This window comes from Oncorhynchus tshawytscha, linkage group LG31 (assembly GCF_018296145.1).
Source record: "Oncorhynchus tshawytscha isolate Ot180627B linkage group LG31, Otsh_v2.0, whole genome shotgun sequence".
NCBI classification, from domain to species: domain Eukaryota; kingdom Metazoa; phylum Chordata; class Actinopteri; order Salmoniformes; family Salmonidae; genus Oncorhynchus; species Oncorhynchus tshawytscha.
In genome coordinates, this window is record NC_056459.1 from 20,502,819 (window position 1) to 20,516,485 (window position 13,667).

General features: G+C 48.1%; 1 protein-coding gene across 1 annotated transcript in view; it reads left to right on the top strand.

Annotated features, from left to right (window-relative positions):
- Positions 1 to 13,667, top strand: part of LOC121841470 (CUB and sushi domain-containing protein 3-like) — a 633,380-nt gene that overhangs the window by 604,986 nt on the left and 14,727 nt on the right. Inside the window, exon 64 of the mRNA XM_042310031.1 lies at positions 4,633 to 4,744. Within this exon, the coding sequence (XP_042165965.1) occupies positions 4,633 to 4,744 (112 nt within the window). The remainder of the gene's footprint in view (positions 1 to 4,632; positions 4,745 to 13,667) is intronic.

Genomic DNA, 13,667 nt, shown 5'->3' on the forward strand with positions numbered 1-13,667 from the left:
GGAAAGGCAGCCAAATGAGGTGTTGGCTTTGGGGATGACCAGTGAGATATACCTGCTGGAGCGGGTGTTGTTATCGTGACCAGTGAGCTGAGATAAGGCATAGCTTTACCTAGCATAGACTTATAGATGACCTGGAGCCAGTGGGTCTGGCGACGAATATGTATCGAGGGCCAGCCGACTAGAGCATACAGGTCACAGTGGTCGGTGGTATAAGGGGCTTTGGTGACAAAACGGATGGCACTGTGATAGACTGCATCCAGTTTGCTGAGTAGAGTATTGGAAGCTATTTTGTAAATGACATCGCCGAAGTCGAGGATCGGTAGTATAGTTTTACGAGGGTATATTTGGCGGTGTGAGTGGAGGCTTTGTTGTGAAATAGGAAGCCAATTCTGGATTTCATTTTGGATTGGAGATGTTTAATATGAGTCTGGAAGGAGAGTTTACAGTCTAGCCAGACACCTAGGTATTTGTAGTTGTCCACATATTCAGTCAGAACCGTCCAGAGTAGTGACGCTAGTTGGGCGGGCGGGTGTGGGCAGCGAACGGTTGAAAAGCATGCATTTAGTTTTACTAGCGTTTAAGAGCAGTTGGAGACCACGGAAGGAATGTTGTATGGCATTGAAGCTCGTTTGGAGGTTATTTAACACAGTGTCCAAAGAAGGGCCAGATGTATACAGAATGGTGTCGTCTGCGTAGAGGTGGATCAGGGAATCACCCCCAGCAAGAGCAACATCGTTGATATATACAGAGAAGAGAGTCAGCCCGAGAATTGAACCCTGTGGTACCCCCATAGAGACTGCCAGAGGTCCGGACAACAAGCCCGATTTGACACACTGAATTCTGTCTGAGAAGTAGTTGGTGAACCAGGCGAGGTAGTCGTTTGAGAAACCAAGGCTGTTAAGTCTGCCAAAAAGAATACTGTGATTGACAGAGTCGAAAGCCTTGGCCAGGTCGATGAAGACGGCTGCACAGTACTGTCTTTTATTGATGGCGGTTATGATATCGTTTAGTACCTTGAGTGTGGCTAAGGTGCACCCGTGACCAGCTCGGAAACCGGATTGCACAGCAGAGAAGGTACGGTGGGATTCGAAATGGTCAGTGATCTGTTTATTAGCTTGGCTTTCGAAGACTTTAGAAAGGCAGGGCAGGGTGGATATACTGTAGGTCTATAACAGTTTGGGTCTAGAGTGTCACCCCCTTTGAAGAGGGGATGACCATGGCAGCTTTCAATCTTTAGGGATCTCGGACGATACAAAAGAAAGGTTGAACAGGCTGGTAATGGGGGTTGCAACAATGGCGGCAGATAGTTTCAAAAATAGAGGGTCCAGATTGTTAAGCCCAGCTGATTTGTACGGGTCTAGGTTTTGCAGCTCTTTCAGAACATCTGCTATCTGGATTTGGGTGAAGGAGAAGCTGCGGAGGCTTGGGCAAGTAGCTGCGGGGGGTGCGGAGCTGTTAGCCGGGGTTGAGGTAGCCAGGAAGAAAGCATGGCCAGCCGTAGAGGAATGGAGAAATACATTGGAGAAATAAAGTGGTTGTAATACAAGTCTCTCATTCACACACCAAGCTCATGTAGTCTCATACCTTCTGGACAAAGCCATAACACTATAGGTAAAAAAAAAGAATATCCCAAGAATAATGAATTGTGGCCGAATGGCAAAACATTGGTTTAGGGACAATGCTCTTGCTAGACAAAGTCACATAACATCATTTTTTCAAAATAAGTTTTCTTTGGCTAATGAAATGAGACTATGAATATGTTCATTACTTACAGGCAAATTCCATCTGGTATTTGAGTTGTTTAAACTTGAGATCTCTGCATGTTTTGTCTGAACAGAGACCATAATGACCGTGACAATATGAATGTCAATGATGATGATGTCATGTCAATCATGGTGATAAGGATGGTGATTGTGGATATTTCACAGGAATGTTAAAGAACAAAAAAAAGCTATGAAACACCTTACCCTGTTGTCCATTACTGTTTTAGAAATATCACCAGCCAACCAGAAAACAGGATAGCTGCTGAGAATAGAAACTATGTTTGTGATTACAAGGTTTCATTTTCCTTTGTGTTTTATTTATGTGTGTGTATGTGTGCACAAGCACGTGTGTGTGTGGGCGTGTGTGTGCGTGTGTGTGCGTGTGTGCGTGTGTGCGTGTGTGTGTGTGTGTGTGTGTGTGTGTGTGTGTGTGTGTGTGTGTGTGTGTGTGTGTGTGTGTGTTTTGCTTCTTACTATGCTGGAGTCCTAGGGTTTCTACACAGCATGAACTGCGAACACGAGCAGTCCTCCCTCCGTTTCATGTCCCTAATGAGCCTTAAAACGCTACGACTTTCCCCCACCAACAGAGCTGTGTTTACGTTGCTAGGAGTGATAAACAGGGTAAAACTGTACCGCAAATCTCATTGATTTGTTTGGGAAAAAGGAGACACATTTGCTGCACATTTGCTGCTCATTTGCTAGCCTCTAATTTGGAATCAAAAAGAAAGTTAGCAAATATCAAATGGCATAAAAGTGAAGAGCAGAATGTAGGCAAAGACACCACAGTGTTCACCTTCTCGCCTGTGGTGCTGTTGCATCATACACAGTGTATTAGATAGAATGCATCTAGGGCAGAATGTACGAAACGACCAATCTATTCTAGACGTACCTGTAAACACTAGTGCATTATACTGTGTTCAGGGTTACGTTGGTGGGATAAATACATGATACATGCAGAGTTACTATTCCACCGTAAAAATCAACACACAAAAAATAACACACAGATGACAGAAGGGGGGGTGAGAGGGGGACAGTTATCCCTCCCTGCTATTTCAGTAGCTCCTCCTCATTAAGTTAAGACATGGAAAAGAACTGCTGCTTTTTGCAGCGTGAATTAAGTTTACAAATATTTTCGCTAGGGGACATGGAGTGAAAGGGAGGAGGAGGAGGAGGGAGGAAGGGGGAGGAGAAGTGTGTCAGGGCTCTTGCCATGAAATAACTTTACGGGGAAAAAATCCAGGGGACAAGGAGGGAGAGGGAGGAGGAGGAGTGCGAGGAAGGAGGAGGAGTACGGGTGAGGGTTCTTGCCCAAATGCACTGGCATTAAGAATTCAAGCCTTAATGTAAAGTTTGGGGTCAAGTCATGCCCAGGCTACAGAGAGAACAATGAAATATCAGGCTTTTCACACCCATTAATCATTTGTCTCATTTGAATATATATATATATATATAGAGAGAGAGAGAGACAGAGAGAGGGAGGGAGGGAGGGAGGGAGGGAGGGAGGGAGGGAGGGAGGGAGAGGGAGGGAGGGAGGGAGGGAGGGAGGGAGGGAGGGAGGGAGGGAGGGAGGGAGGGAGGGAGGGAGGGAGGGAGGGAGGGAGGGAGGGGGACGTGCTGGCTTCGGCCTAATGATATTGAAGTAGAGTGAAGGAGATATTGTATTCCAGAGATAAGGCCCTGTGTCTATTACTCGTTAGACCATGTTCCAGTCCCGGGGACGACGTGTTAATCAATTAATGTGTGAAGCCACTGTGTCATTCCATGACACGTTTTCATATTTCACTCCCCTGACTGTCACTTGGTTTAATGTCACACACACACAGATGAGCACACAGACACATACACAGATTTACGCATTCACATACACACACATTCTTCTACACACACACACACACTGAGATGAGCACACAGACACACACACACAGATTTACGCATTAACATACACACACATTCTTCTACACACACACACACTGAGATGAGCACACAGACACAGACACACAGATTTGCGCATGGACATACACACACATTCTTCTACACACACACACACAGATTTGCGCATGGACATACACACACACGCACAAATGCAAGCAAAGATGGGGAAGGCTGAGAGAGCTGAAAAGAGCTGACAAGAGCTGACAAGAGCTGACAAGAGCTGACAAGAGCTGACAAGAGCTGACAAGAGCTGACAAGAGCTGACAAGAGCTGACAAGAGCTGACAAGAGCTGACAAGAGCTGACAAGAGCTGACAAGAGCTGAAAAGAGCTGACAAGAGCTGACAAGAGCTGACAAGAGCTGACAAGAGCTGACAAGAGCTGACAAGAGCTGAAAAGAGCTGACAAGAGCTGACAAGAGCTGACAAGAGCTGACAAGAGCTGACAAGAGCTGACAAGAGCTGACAAGAGCTGACAAGAGCTTACCTGATATGTCGCTCTGTGAAAAGACATTAGTGATCAATGATCAGTCTGTGGCAGACAGACAGGCGAGCAGACAGACAGACAGAAAAGAACCAGGGAACGTGTTGTTTGATGTAACCTTATGCTGTTTAAATAAAACCTTTCACAGGGATTCAATATTTGACGTGTACATCTGTCCACACAGCCTTTGTTTGATATCAAAATCAAGATTGATATCAAAATCAACATTTGATATCAAACTGGCCTTTGAATGAAAGCACTGCTATTCCAAGTCTCTTTTTAATCATTATAAACATCTGAGATTAGTGTGAATGTAAAAGTGTAAACTACTCTTTATGTCATTGGTACTATAACTACATACTGTAGATCCTAACCAAGTGGTGTGTGTGTTTCTATACTTCTGTCCCTATTGTAAATGCGGGTGCACTCACCTGTGTGTTTCTACTCTAACACAGGTGGGCAGCATGGTGGCGTTCCAGTGCCAGCCGGGTCACCTGCTCCAGGGCTCCACCACCCGGCTGTGTCAGGCTGACCTTACCTGGAGCGGCTCCCAACCAGAGTGCATCCGTGAGTCACATTACAGCACCTACTGTTCCTTTATGACGCCCGGTCACACCCCCCTACTGTCCCTCTATGATGCCCGGTCACACCCCCTACTGTCCCTCTATGACACCCGGTCACACCCCCTACTGTCCCTCTATGACGCCCGGTCACACCCCCTACTGTCCCTCTATGACGCCCGGTCACACCCCCTAATGTCCCTCTATGATGCCCGGTCACACCCCCTACTGTCCCTCTATGACACCCGGTCACACCCCCTACTGTCCCTCTATGACGCCCGGTCACACCCCCTACTGTCCCTCTATGACGCCCGGTCACACCCCTAATGTCCCTCTATGATGCCCGGTCACACCCCCTACTGTCCCTCTATGACACCCGGTCACACCCCTAATGTCCCTCTATGACAACCGGTCACACCCCTACTGTCCCTCTATGACGCCCGGTCACACCCCTAATGTCCCTCTATGACGCCCGGTCACACCCCCTACTGTCCCTCTATGACACCCGGTCACACCCCCCTACTGTCCCTCTATGACGCCCGGTCACACCCCCTACTGTCTCTCTATGACGCCCGGTCACACCCCGACTGTCCCTTTATGACAACCGGTCACACCCCCTACTGTCCCTCTATGACGCCCGGTCACACCCCTAATGTCCCTCTATGATGCCCGGTCACACCCCCTACTGTCCCTCTATGACAACCGGTCACACCCCTACTGTCCCTCTATGACGCCCGGTCACACCCCTAATATCCCTCTATGACGCCCGGTCACACCCCCTACTGTCCCTCTATGACGCCCGGTCACACCCCCTACTGTCCCTCTATGACACCCGGTCACACCCCCTACTGTCCCTCTATGACGCCCGGTCACACCCCCTACTGTCTCTCTATGACGCCCGGTCACACCCCGACTGTCCCTTTATGATGCCCGGTCACACCCCCTAATGTCCCTCTATGATGCCCGGTCACACCCCCTACTGTCCCTCTATGACACCCGGTCACACCCCCTACTGTCCCTCTATGACGCCCGGTCACACCCCTAATGTCCCTCTATGACGCCCGGTCACACCCCCTACTGTCTCTCTATGACGCCCGGTCACACCCCGACTGTCCCTTTATGACAACCGGTCACACCCCCTACTGTCCCTCTATGACGCCCGGTCACACCCCTAATGTCCCTCTATGACGCCCGGTCACACCCCCCTACTGTCCCTCTATGATGCCCGGTCACACCCCCTACTGTCCCTCTATGACACCCGGTCACACCCCCTACTGTCCCTCTATGACGCCCGGTCACACCCCTACTGTCTCTCTATGACGCCCGGTCACACCCCCGACTGTCCCTTTATGACGCCCGGTCACACCCCCTAATGTCCCTCTATGACGCCCGGTCACACCCCCTACTGTCCCTCTATGACACCCGGTCACACCCCCTACTGTCCCTCTATGACGCCCGGTCACACCCCCTAATGTCCCTCTATGACGCCCGGTCACACCCCCTACTGTCCCTCTATGACGCCCGGTCACACCCCCTACTGTCCCTCTATGACACCCGGTCACACCCCCTACTGTCCCTCTATGACGCCCGGTCACACCCCTACTGTCTCTCTATGACGCCCGGTCACACCCCCAACTGTCCCTTTATGACGCCCGGTCACACCCCCTACTGTCTCTCTATGACGCCCGGTCACACCCCGACTGTCCCTTTATGACGCCCGGTCACACCCCTACTGTCTCTCTATGACGCCCGGTCACACCCCCGACTGTCCCTTTATGACGCCCGGTCACACCCCCTACTGTCTCTCTATGACGCCCGGTCACACCCCGACTGTCCCTTTATGACGCCCGGTCACACCCCGACTGTCCCTTTATGACGCCCGGTCACACCCCTACTGTCCCTCTATGACACCCGGTCACACCCCTACTGTCCCTCTATGACGCCCGGTCACACCCCCTACTGTCTCTCTATGACGCCCGGTCACACCCCCAACTGTCCCTTTATGACGCCCGGTCACACCCCTACTGTCTCTCTATGACGCCCGGTCACACCCCCCGACTGTCCCTTTATGACGCCCGGTCACACCCCCTACTGTCTCTCTATGACGCCCGGTCACACCCCCGACTGTCCCTTTATGACGCCCGGTCACACCCCCTACTGTCTCTCTATGACGCCCGGTCACACCCCGACTGTCCCTTTATGATGCCCGGTCACACCCCCGACTGTCCCTTTATGACGCCCGGTCACACCCCCGACTGTCCCTCTGTAGACAGAGAGTGAGAAATACATGTGATGTGGTCCTAACCAGACTAGTTTGTCATGGTTCTGCTGTATTGAGGTCCAGTGAGGGTGGCTTATATCGTATGTCAGGCGTAGGAGTCTTACAGGCGATTAAATGCAGGTCTTTTGAACGAGTTTCGCTTGAATATGAGCAGTTCGCTGTTTCCTAGGTAACAAGGCTCTCAGAAGGATCATGGCAGAACTATCTCCAACTAGCAAAGTTAGCGCCTGCTATAACGATCCAAAGGCTTCATTACTGTTTAAATGATAGTGGCACAATCTGCTAAGCTTCATAGTCATATTTAATAACTGCCACTTTAAAATGAATTCACAGGATTTGAAACATAGAGGGTCATTTTCTTTTCTCTGTGTCACAGCATCCCTGTGGAACACCTTTCTAATATTGAGTTGCAGTCTCTATTTGTCAGGGCAGGGACTCTTCAAGGTGTCGAAAGCATTCCACAGGGATGCTGGATGTTGACTCTAATGCTTCCCACAGTTGTGTCAAGTTGGCTGGATGTCCTTTGAGTGGTGGACCATTCTTGATACACGCTGGAAACTGTTGAGTGTGAAAAACCCAGCAGTGTTGCAGTTCTTCACACAAACTGGTGCGCCTGTTCTACCATACCCTGTTCAAAGGCACTTAAATCTTTTGTCTTGCCCATTCAACCTCTGAATGGCACACATACACAATCCATGTCTCAATTGTCTCAAGGCTTAAAAATCCTCATGTCCCAGGGTCCCAGCATCCCAGCTCACCTGCTGTGACTGAGAGAAGAAAATAAACCTCTATGTTTCAAATCATGTTAATTCATTTTCAAAGCGGCAGTTATTAAATATGACTATGAAGCTTGGCAGTGTGTGACCCTATAACCAAAAGTAGTGCACTGTATAGGGGATAGGATGCCATTTGGGACACTGCCATCCACACACTGATCCTATTTCATGCAGATCGTCAGTCACCCTCAGGGTAGTCTTACCCACTCAGCTACCTCCATGGGGATAGGGTGAGGCTGGGTCAGGTGGGGTGAGATGGCGGGTAAAGAGAGGATGGTGGTGGTGTCCTTTCTCTCACTTAGTCTCTCTCTGTATCAGTCTCTCTCTCTCTTTCTCTCACTTAGTCTCTCTCTCTCTTTATGTCACCTATCCCAGGGAGGAGAGGAAGGCAGGCCCTAGTCTTATCTCCCCATACAGCCGGTCTCCCTCTCTCCACCCATCACCACACACACACATACAGTACACACACACACTTTACTCTTGCGTCACACCATGGCCAAGCACCCACCCCTCCACCTCCCTCCATGTTCTCGGTCTCTGACCAGTAGACTGACACTGTTAAAGATTCACGGAGCAAGGTAGGCTGGGAGTATGTCAAGCCAGTTGGCAGAACAGGGGTGACTTTACCAACCAAGTCACTGTGTGTTGTTGTTATGTTTCTCACACAGTCACAGCTTCGAATGACAGCATCACTGACTGTCAAGAATATAGCACATAATAGTAGAAGTAGCAGCAGAAGAGGTAGTAGTAGCAGTCGTAGTAGTTGTAGGAGTAGTAGTAGCAGTAGTATTAGTAATAGTAGTAGTAGTAGTAATAGTAGTAGTAGCAGTAGCAGTAGTAGTTGTAGCAGTAGTAGTAGCAGCAGTAGTAGTAGCAGTAGCAGTAGCAGAAGTAGTAGTAGTAGCAGTAGTAGTAGCAGTAGTAGTCTTAGCAGTAGCAGAAGTAGTAGTGGTAGCAGTAGTAGTAGCAGCATAAGTAGTAGTAGTACTAGTAGTAGTAGTAGTAGTAGCAGTAGCAGTAGTAGTAGCAGTAATAGTAGCAGCATAAGTAGTAGTCGTAGTCGTAGCAGCAGTACTGGTAGCAGTAGTAGTAGCAGCAGTAGCAGTAGCAGACGTTGTAGTAGCAGTAGTTGCAGTAGCAAGAGTAGTAGAAGCAGTAGTTGAAGTAGCAGGAGCAATAGCAGCAGTAGTATTGGCAGTGGTAATAGCAGTAGTAGTAGTTGCAGTTGGAGTAGCAGTAGCAGTAGTAGTAGTCATAGTAGTAGTAGTAGCAGATGCAGTAGTAGAGGTTGCAGTTGAAGTAGTAGTAATAGTAGTAGTAGCAGTGGCAATAGTAGCAGTAGTAGTAGTAGTAGTAGCGGTAGTAGTAGTAGTAGTAGCAGCGGCAATAGTTGTAGTAGTAGCAGCAGTAGTAGTAGCAGTAGTAGTAGCAGCAGAAGTAGTAGTCATAGTCATAGCATCAGTAGTAGTAGTAGTAGTAGTAGATGTAGTAGCAGTAGCAGCAGACGTTGTAGTAGCAGTAGCAAGAGTAGTAGAAGCAGTAGAAGGAGCAGTAGCAGCAGTAGTATTATCAGTGGTAATAGCAGTAGTAGCAGTTGCATTTGGAGTAGTAGTAGTAGCAGTAGCAGTAGTAGCAGTTGCAGTAGTAGTAGCAGTGGTAGCAGTAGTAGCAGTAGTAGCAGTTGGAGTAGTAGAAATTACAGTTGGAGTAGTAGTAGTAGCAGTAGTAGTCGTAGCAGTAGTAGTAGTAGATATAGTAGTAGCAGTAGTAGTAGTAGTAGTAGTACTAGTAGTAGATGTGGTAGCAGTAGCAGTAGATGTGGTAGCAGTAGTAGTAGCAGCAGAAGTAGTAGTAGCGGTAGAAAGAGTAGTAGAAGCAGTAGTATCAGTAGTTGATGTAGCAGGAGCAGTAGCAGCAGTAGTATTAGCAGTGGTAATAGCAGTAGTAGCAGTAGCAAGAGTAGTAGAAGCAGTAGTTGAAGTAGAAGGAGCAGTAGCAGCAGTACTATTATCAGTGGTAATAGCAGTAGTAGCAGTTGCATTTGGAGTAGTAGTAACAGTAGCAGCAGCAGTAGTAGTAGCAGTAGTAGAAGTTGCAGTAGTAGTAGCAGTGGTAGCAGTAGTAGTAGTAGCAATAGTAGCAGTTGCAGTAGTAGAAGTTGCAGTTGGAGTAGTAGTAGTAGTAGTAGCAGTGGCAGTAGTAGTAGTAGCAGTAGTAGCAGTAGTATTAGTAGTTGAAGTAGCAGGAGCAGTAGCAGTAGTAGTAGTAGTAGTAGCAGTGGTAATAGCAGTAGTAGCAGTTGCATTTGGAGTAATATTAGCAGTATTAGTAGCAGTATTATTAGTAGTAGTAGTAATAGCAGTGGTAATAGCAGTAGTAGCAGTTGCATTTGGAGGAGTAGTAGTAGCAGTAGCAGTAGTAGTAGCAGTAGTAGTAGTAGTAGTAGTAGTAGTAGCAGTAGTGGCAGTTGCAGCAGTAGTAGCAGTTTCATTAGTATAAGTAGTAGTAGTAGTAGCAGTAGCAGCGGCAATAGTAGTCGTATTCGTAGCAGTAGTAGTATCAGTAGTAGTAGCAGCAGAAGCAGTAGTAGTAGATGTAGTAGCAGGAGCAGCAGTAGTAGTAGCAATAGTCATAGCAGTAGCAGTAGTAGTAGTAGTAGATGTGGTAGCATTAGCAGTAGATGTGGTAGCAGTAGAAGTTGCAGTAGTGGTAGCAGCAGAAGTAGTAGTAGCAGTAGCAAGAGTAGTAGAAGCAGTTGCAGTAGTAGTAGTCGTATAAGCAGTAGTAGCAGCAGAAGCAGTAGTAGTAGCAGTAGTAGCAGTTGCAATAGTAGAAGTTGCAGTTGGAATAGTAGTAGTAGTAGCAGCGGCAATGGTAGTAGTAGCAGTAGTAGTAGCAGCGGCAGTGGTAGTAGTAGAAGCAGCAGTGGTAGTAGTAGTAGCAGTGGCAATGGTAGTAGTAGTAGCAGTGGAAATGGTAGTAGCAGTGGTAGTAGCAGTAGTAGTAGCAGCAGAAGTAGTAGTCGTACTCATAGCAGCAGTAGTAGTAGCAGTAGTAGTAGTAGTAGCAGCAGTAGCAGCAGAAGTAGCAGTAGCAGTAGCAAGAGTAGTAGAAGCAGTAGCAGCAGTAGTTGAAGTAGCAGGAGCTGTAGCAGCAGTAGTAGTAGCAGTGGTAATAGCAGTAGTAGTAATCAAATCAAATCAAATCAAATTTATGTATATAGCCCTTCGTACATCAGCTGATATCTCAAAGTGCTGTACAGAAACCCAGCCTAAAACCCCAAACAGCAAGCAATGCAGGTGTAGAAGCACGTAGTAGTAGTAGCACTAGTAGTAGCAGTGGAAATAGCAGTAGTAGTAGTAGTAGCAGTTGTAGTAGTAGTAGTAGCAGTAGTGGCAGTTGCAGCTTTAGTAGCAGTTTCAGTAGTATAAGTAGTAGTAGATGTGGTAGCAGTAGAAGTTGTAGTAGCAGTAGTAGTAGCAGCAGAAGTAGTAGTAGCAGTAGCAAGAGTAGTAGAAGCAGTTGCAGTAGTAGTAGTCATATAAGCAGTAGTAGCAGCAGCAGTAGTAGTAGTAGCAGTAGTAGCAGTTGCAATAGTAGAAGTTGCAGTTGGAATAGTAGTAGTAGTAGCAGTGGCAATAGCAGCAGTAGTAGCAGTTGCAATAGTAGAAGTTGCAGTTGGAATAGTAGTAGTAGTAGCAGTGGTAGTAGCAGTAGTAGCAGTTGCAGTAGTAGGTGCAGTTGGAGTAGTAGTAGTTGTAGTAGCAGTAGCAGTGGCAAAAGTAGTAGTAGTAGTAGTAGCAGTGGAAATAGTAGTAGTAGCAGTGGTTGTAGTAGTATCGGCGGCAATAATCGTAGTCGTAGTATTAATAGCAGTCATAGCAGTAGCAGTAGTAGCAGTGGTAGTAGCAGTAGTAGCAGTTGCAGTTGTAGTAGCAGTAGTAGTAGCAGCAGAAGTAGCAGTAGCAAGAGTAGTAGCAGTAGTTGAAGTAGCAGGAGCAGTAGCAGCAGTAGTAATTGCAGTGGTAATAGCAGTAGTAGCAGTAGCAGTTGCAGTAGTAGTAGTAGTAGCAGTAGTAGTAGCAGCAGAAGTAGTAGTAGTAACTGCGGCAATAATAGTAGTAGTAATAATAGCAGTCATAGCAGTAGCAGCAGAAGTAGTAGAAGTGGCAATAGTAGTAGTAGTAGTAGCAGCTTCAATTGTAGTCGTAGTAGCAATTGCAGTTGGAGTAGTAGCAGTTGCAGTTGGAGTAGTAGTAGTTGGAGTAATTTAGAGCACTGGGGAGCAGTGTTAGTAGTATGAGGAAATGGTGTGAAAATATGGTTTATATACTTTAAGGAAATATAGCCTACTGCAATGTAGATATGAATGCATAGCATGAGGAAATGTCATGAATACGACTATAATTTCCAGCATAAAATTGAATAAGAAATGTGTGGGTGGAGGTGGCTGCACTCTCTCTCTCTTTCTCTCTCTCTCTCTCTCTTTCTCTCTCTCTCTTTCTCTCTCTCTTCACTGTGGGTGGAGGTGGCTGCACTCTCTCTCTCTTTCTCTCTCTCTCTTCACTGTGGGTGGAGGTGGCTGCACTCTCTCTCTCTCACTCTCTTCACTTCTCACTCTCTTCACTGTGGGTGGAGGTGGCTGCACTCTCTCTCTTTCTCTCTCTCTCTTCACTGTGGGTGGAGGTGGCTGCACTCTCTCTCTCTTTCTCTCTCTGTCTTCACTGTGGGTGGAGGTGGCTGCACTCTCTCTCTTTTCTCTCTTCACTGTGGGTGGAGGTGGCTGCACTCTCTCTCTCTCTCTTTCTCTCTCTCTTCACTGTGGGTGGAGGTGGCTGCACTCTCTCTCTTTCTCTCTCTCTTCACTGTGGGTGGAGGTGGCTGCACTCTCTCTCTCTTTCTCTCTCTGTCTTCACTGTGGGTGGAGGTGGCTGCACTCTCTCTCTCTCTTTCTCTCTGTCTTCACTGTGGGTGGAGGTGGCTGCACTCTCTCTCTCTTTCTCTCTCTGTCTTCACTGTGGGTGGAGGTGGCTGCACTCTCTCTCTCTTTCTCTCTCTCTCTTCACTGTGGGTGGAGGTGGCTGCACTCTCTCTCTCTTTCTCTCTCTGTCTTCACTGTGGGTGGAGGTGGCTGCACTCTCTCTCTCTTTCTCTCTCTCTTCACTGTGGGTGGAAGTGGCTGCACTCTCTCTCTTCTCTCTCTCTTCACTGTGGGTGGAGGTGGCTGCACTCTCTCTCTCTTTCTCTCTCTGTCTTCACTGTGGGTGGAGGTGGCTGCACTCTCTCTCTTCTCTCTCTCTTCACTGTGGGTGGAGGTGGCTGCACTCTCTCTCTTTCTCTCTCTTCACTGTGGGTGGAGGTGGCTTTTCTCTCTCTGTCTTCACTGTGGGTGGAGGTGGCTGCACTCTCTCTCTCTCTCTCTCTCTTCACTGTGGGTGGAGGTGGCTGCACTCTCTCTCTTTCTCTCTCTCTCTCTCTTCACTGTGGGTGGAGGTGGCTGCACTCTCTCTCTCTTTCTCTCTCTGTCTTCACTGTGGGTGGAGGTGGCTGCACTCTCTCTCTCTTTCTCTCTCTGTCTTCACTGTGGGTGGAGGTGGCTGCACTCTCTCTCTCTTTCTCTCTCTCTTCACTGTGGGTGGAGGTGGCTGCACTCTCTCTCTTCTCTCTCTCTTGTGGGTGGAGGTGGCACTGTGGGTGGAGGTGGCTGCACTCTCTCTCTCTCTCTTCACTGTGGGTGGAGGTGGCTGCACTCTCTCTTCACTGTGGGTGGAGGTGGCTGCACTCTCTCTCTCTCTTCTCTCTCTTCACTGTGGGTGGAGGTGGCTGCACTCTCTCTCTCTTTCTCTCTCTCTTCACTGTGGGTGGAGGTGGCT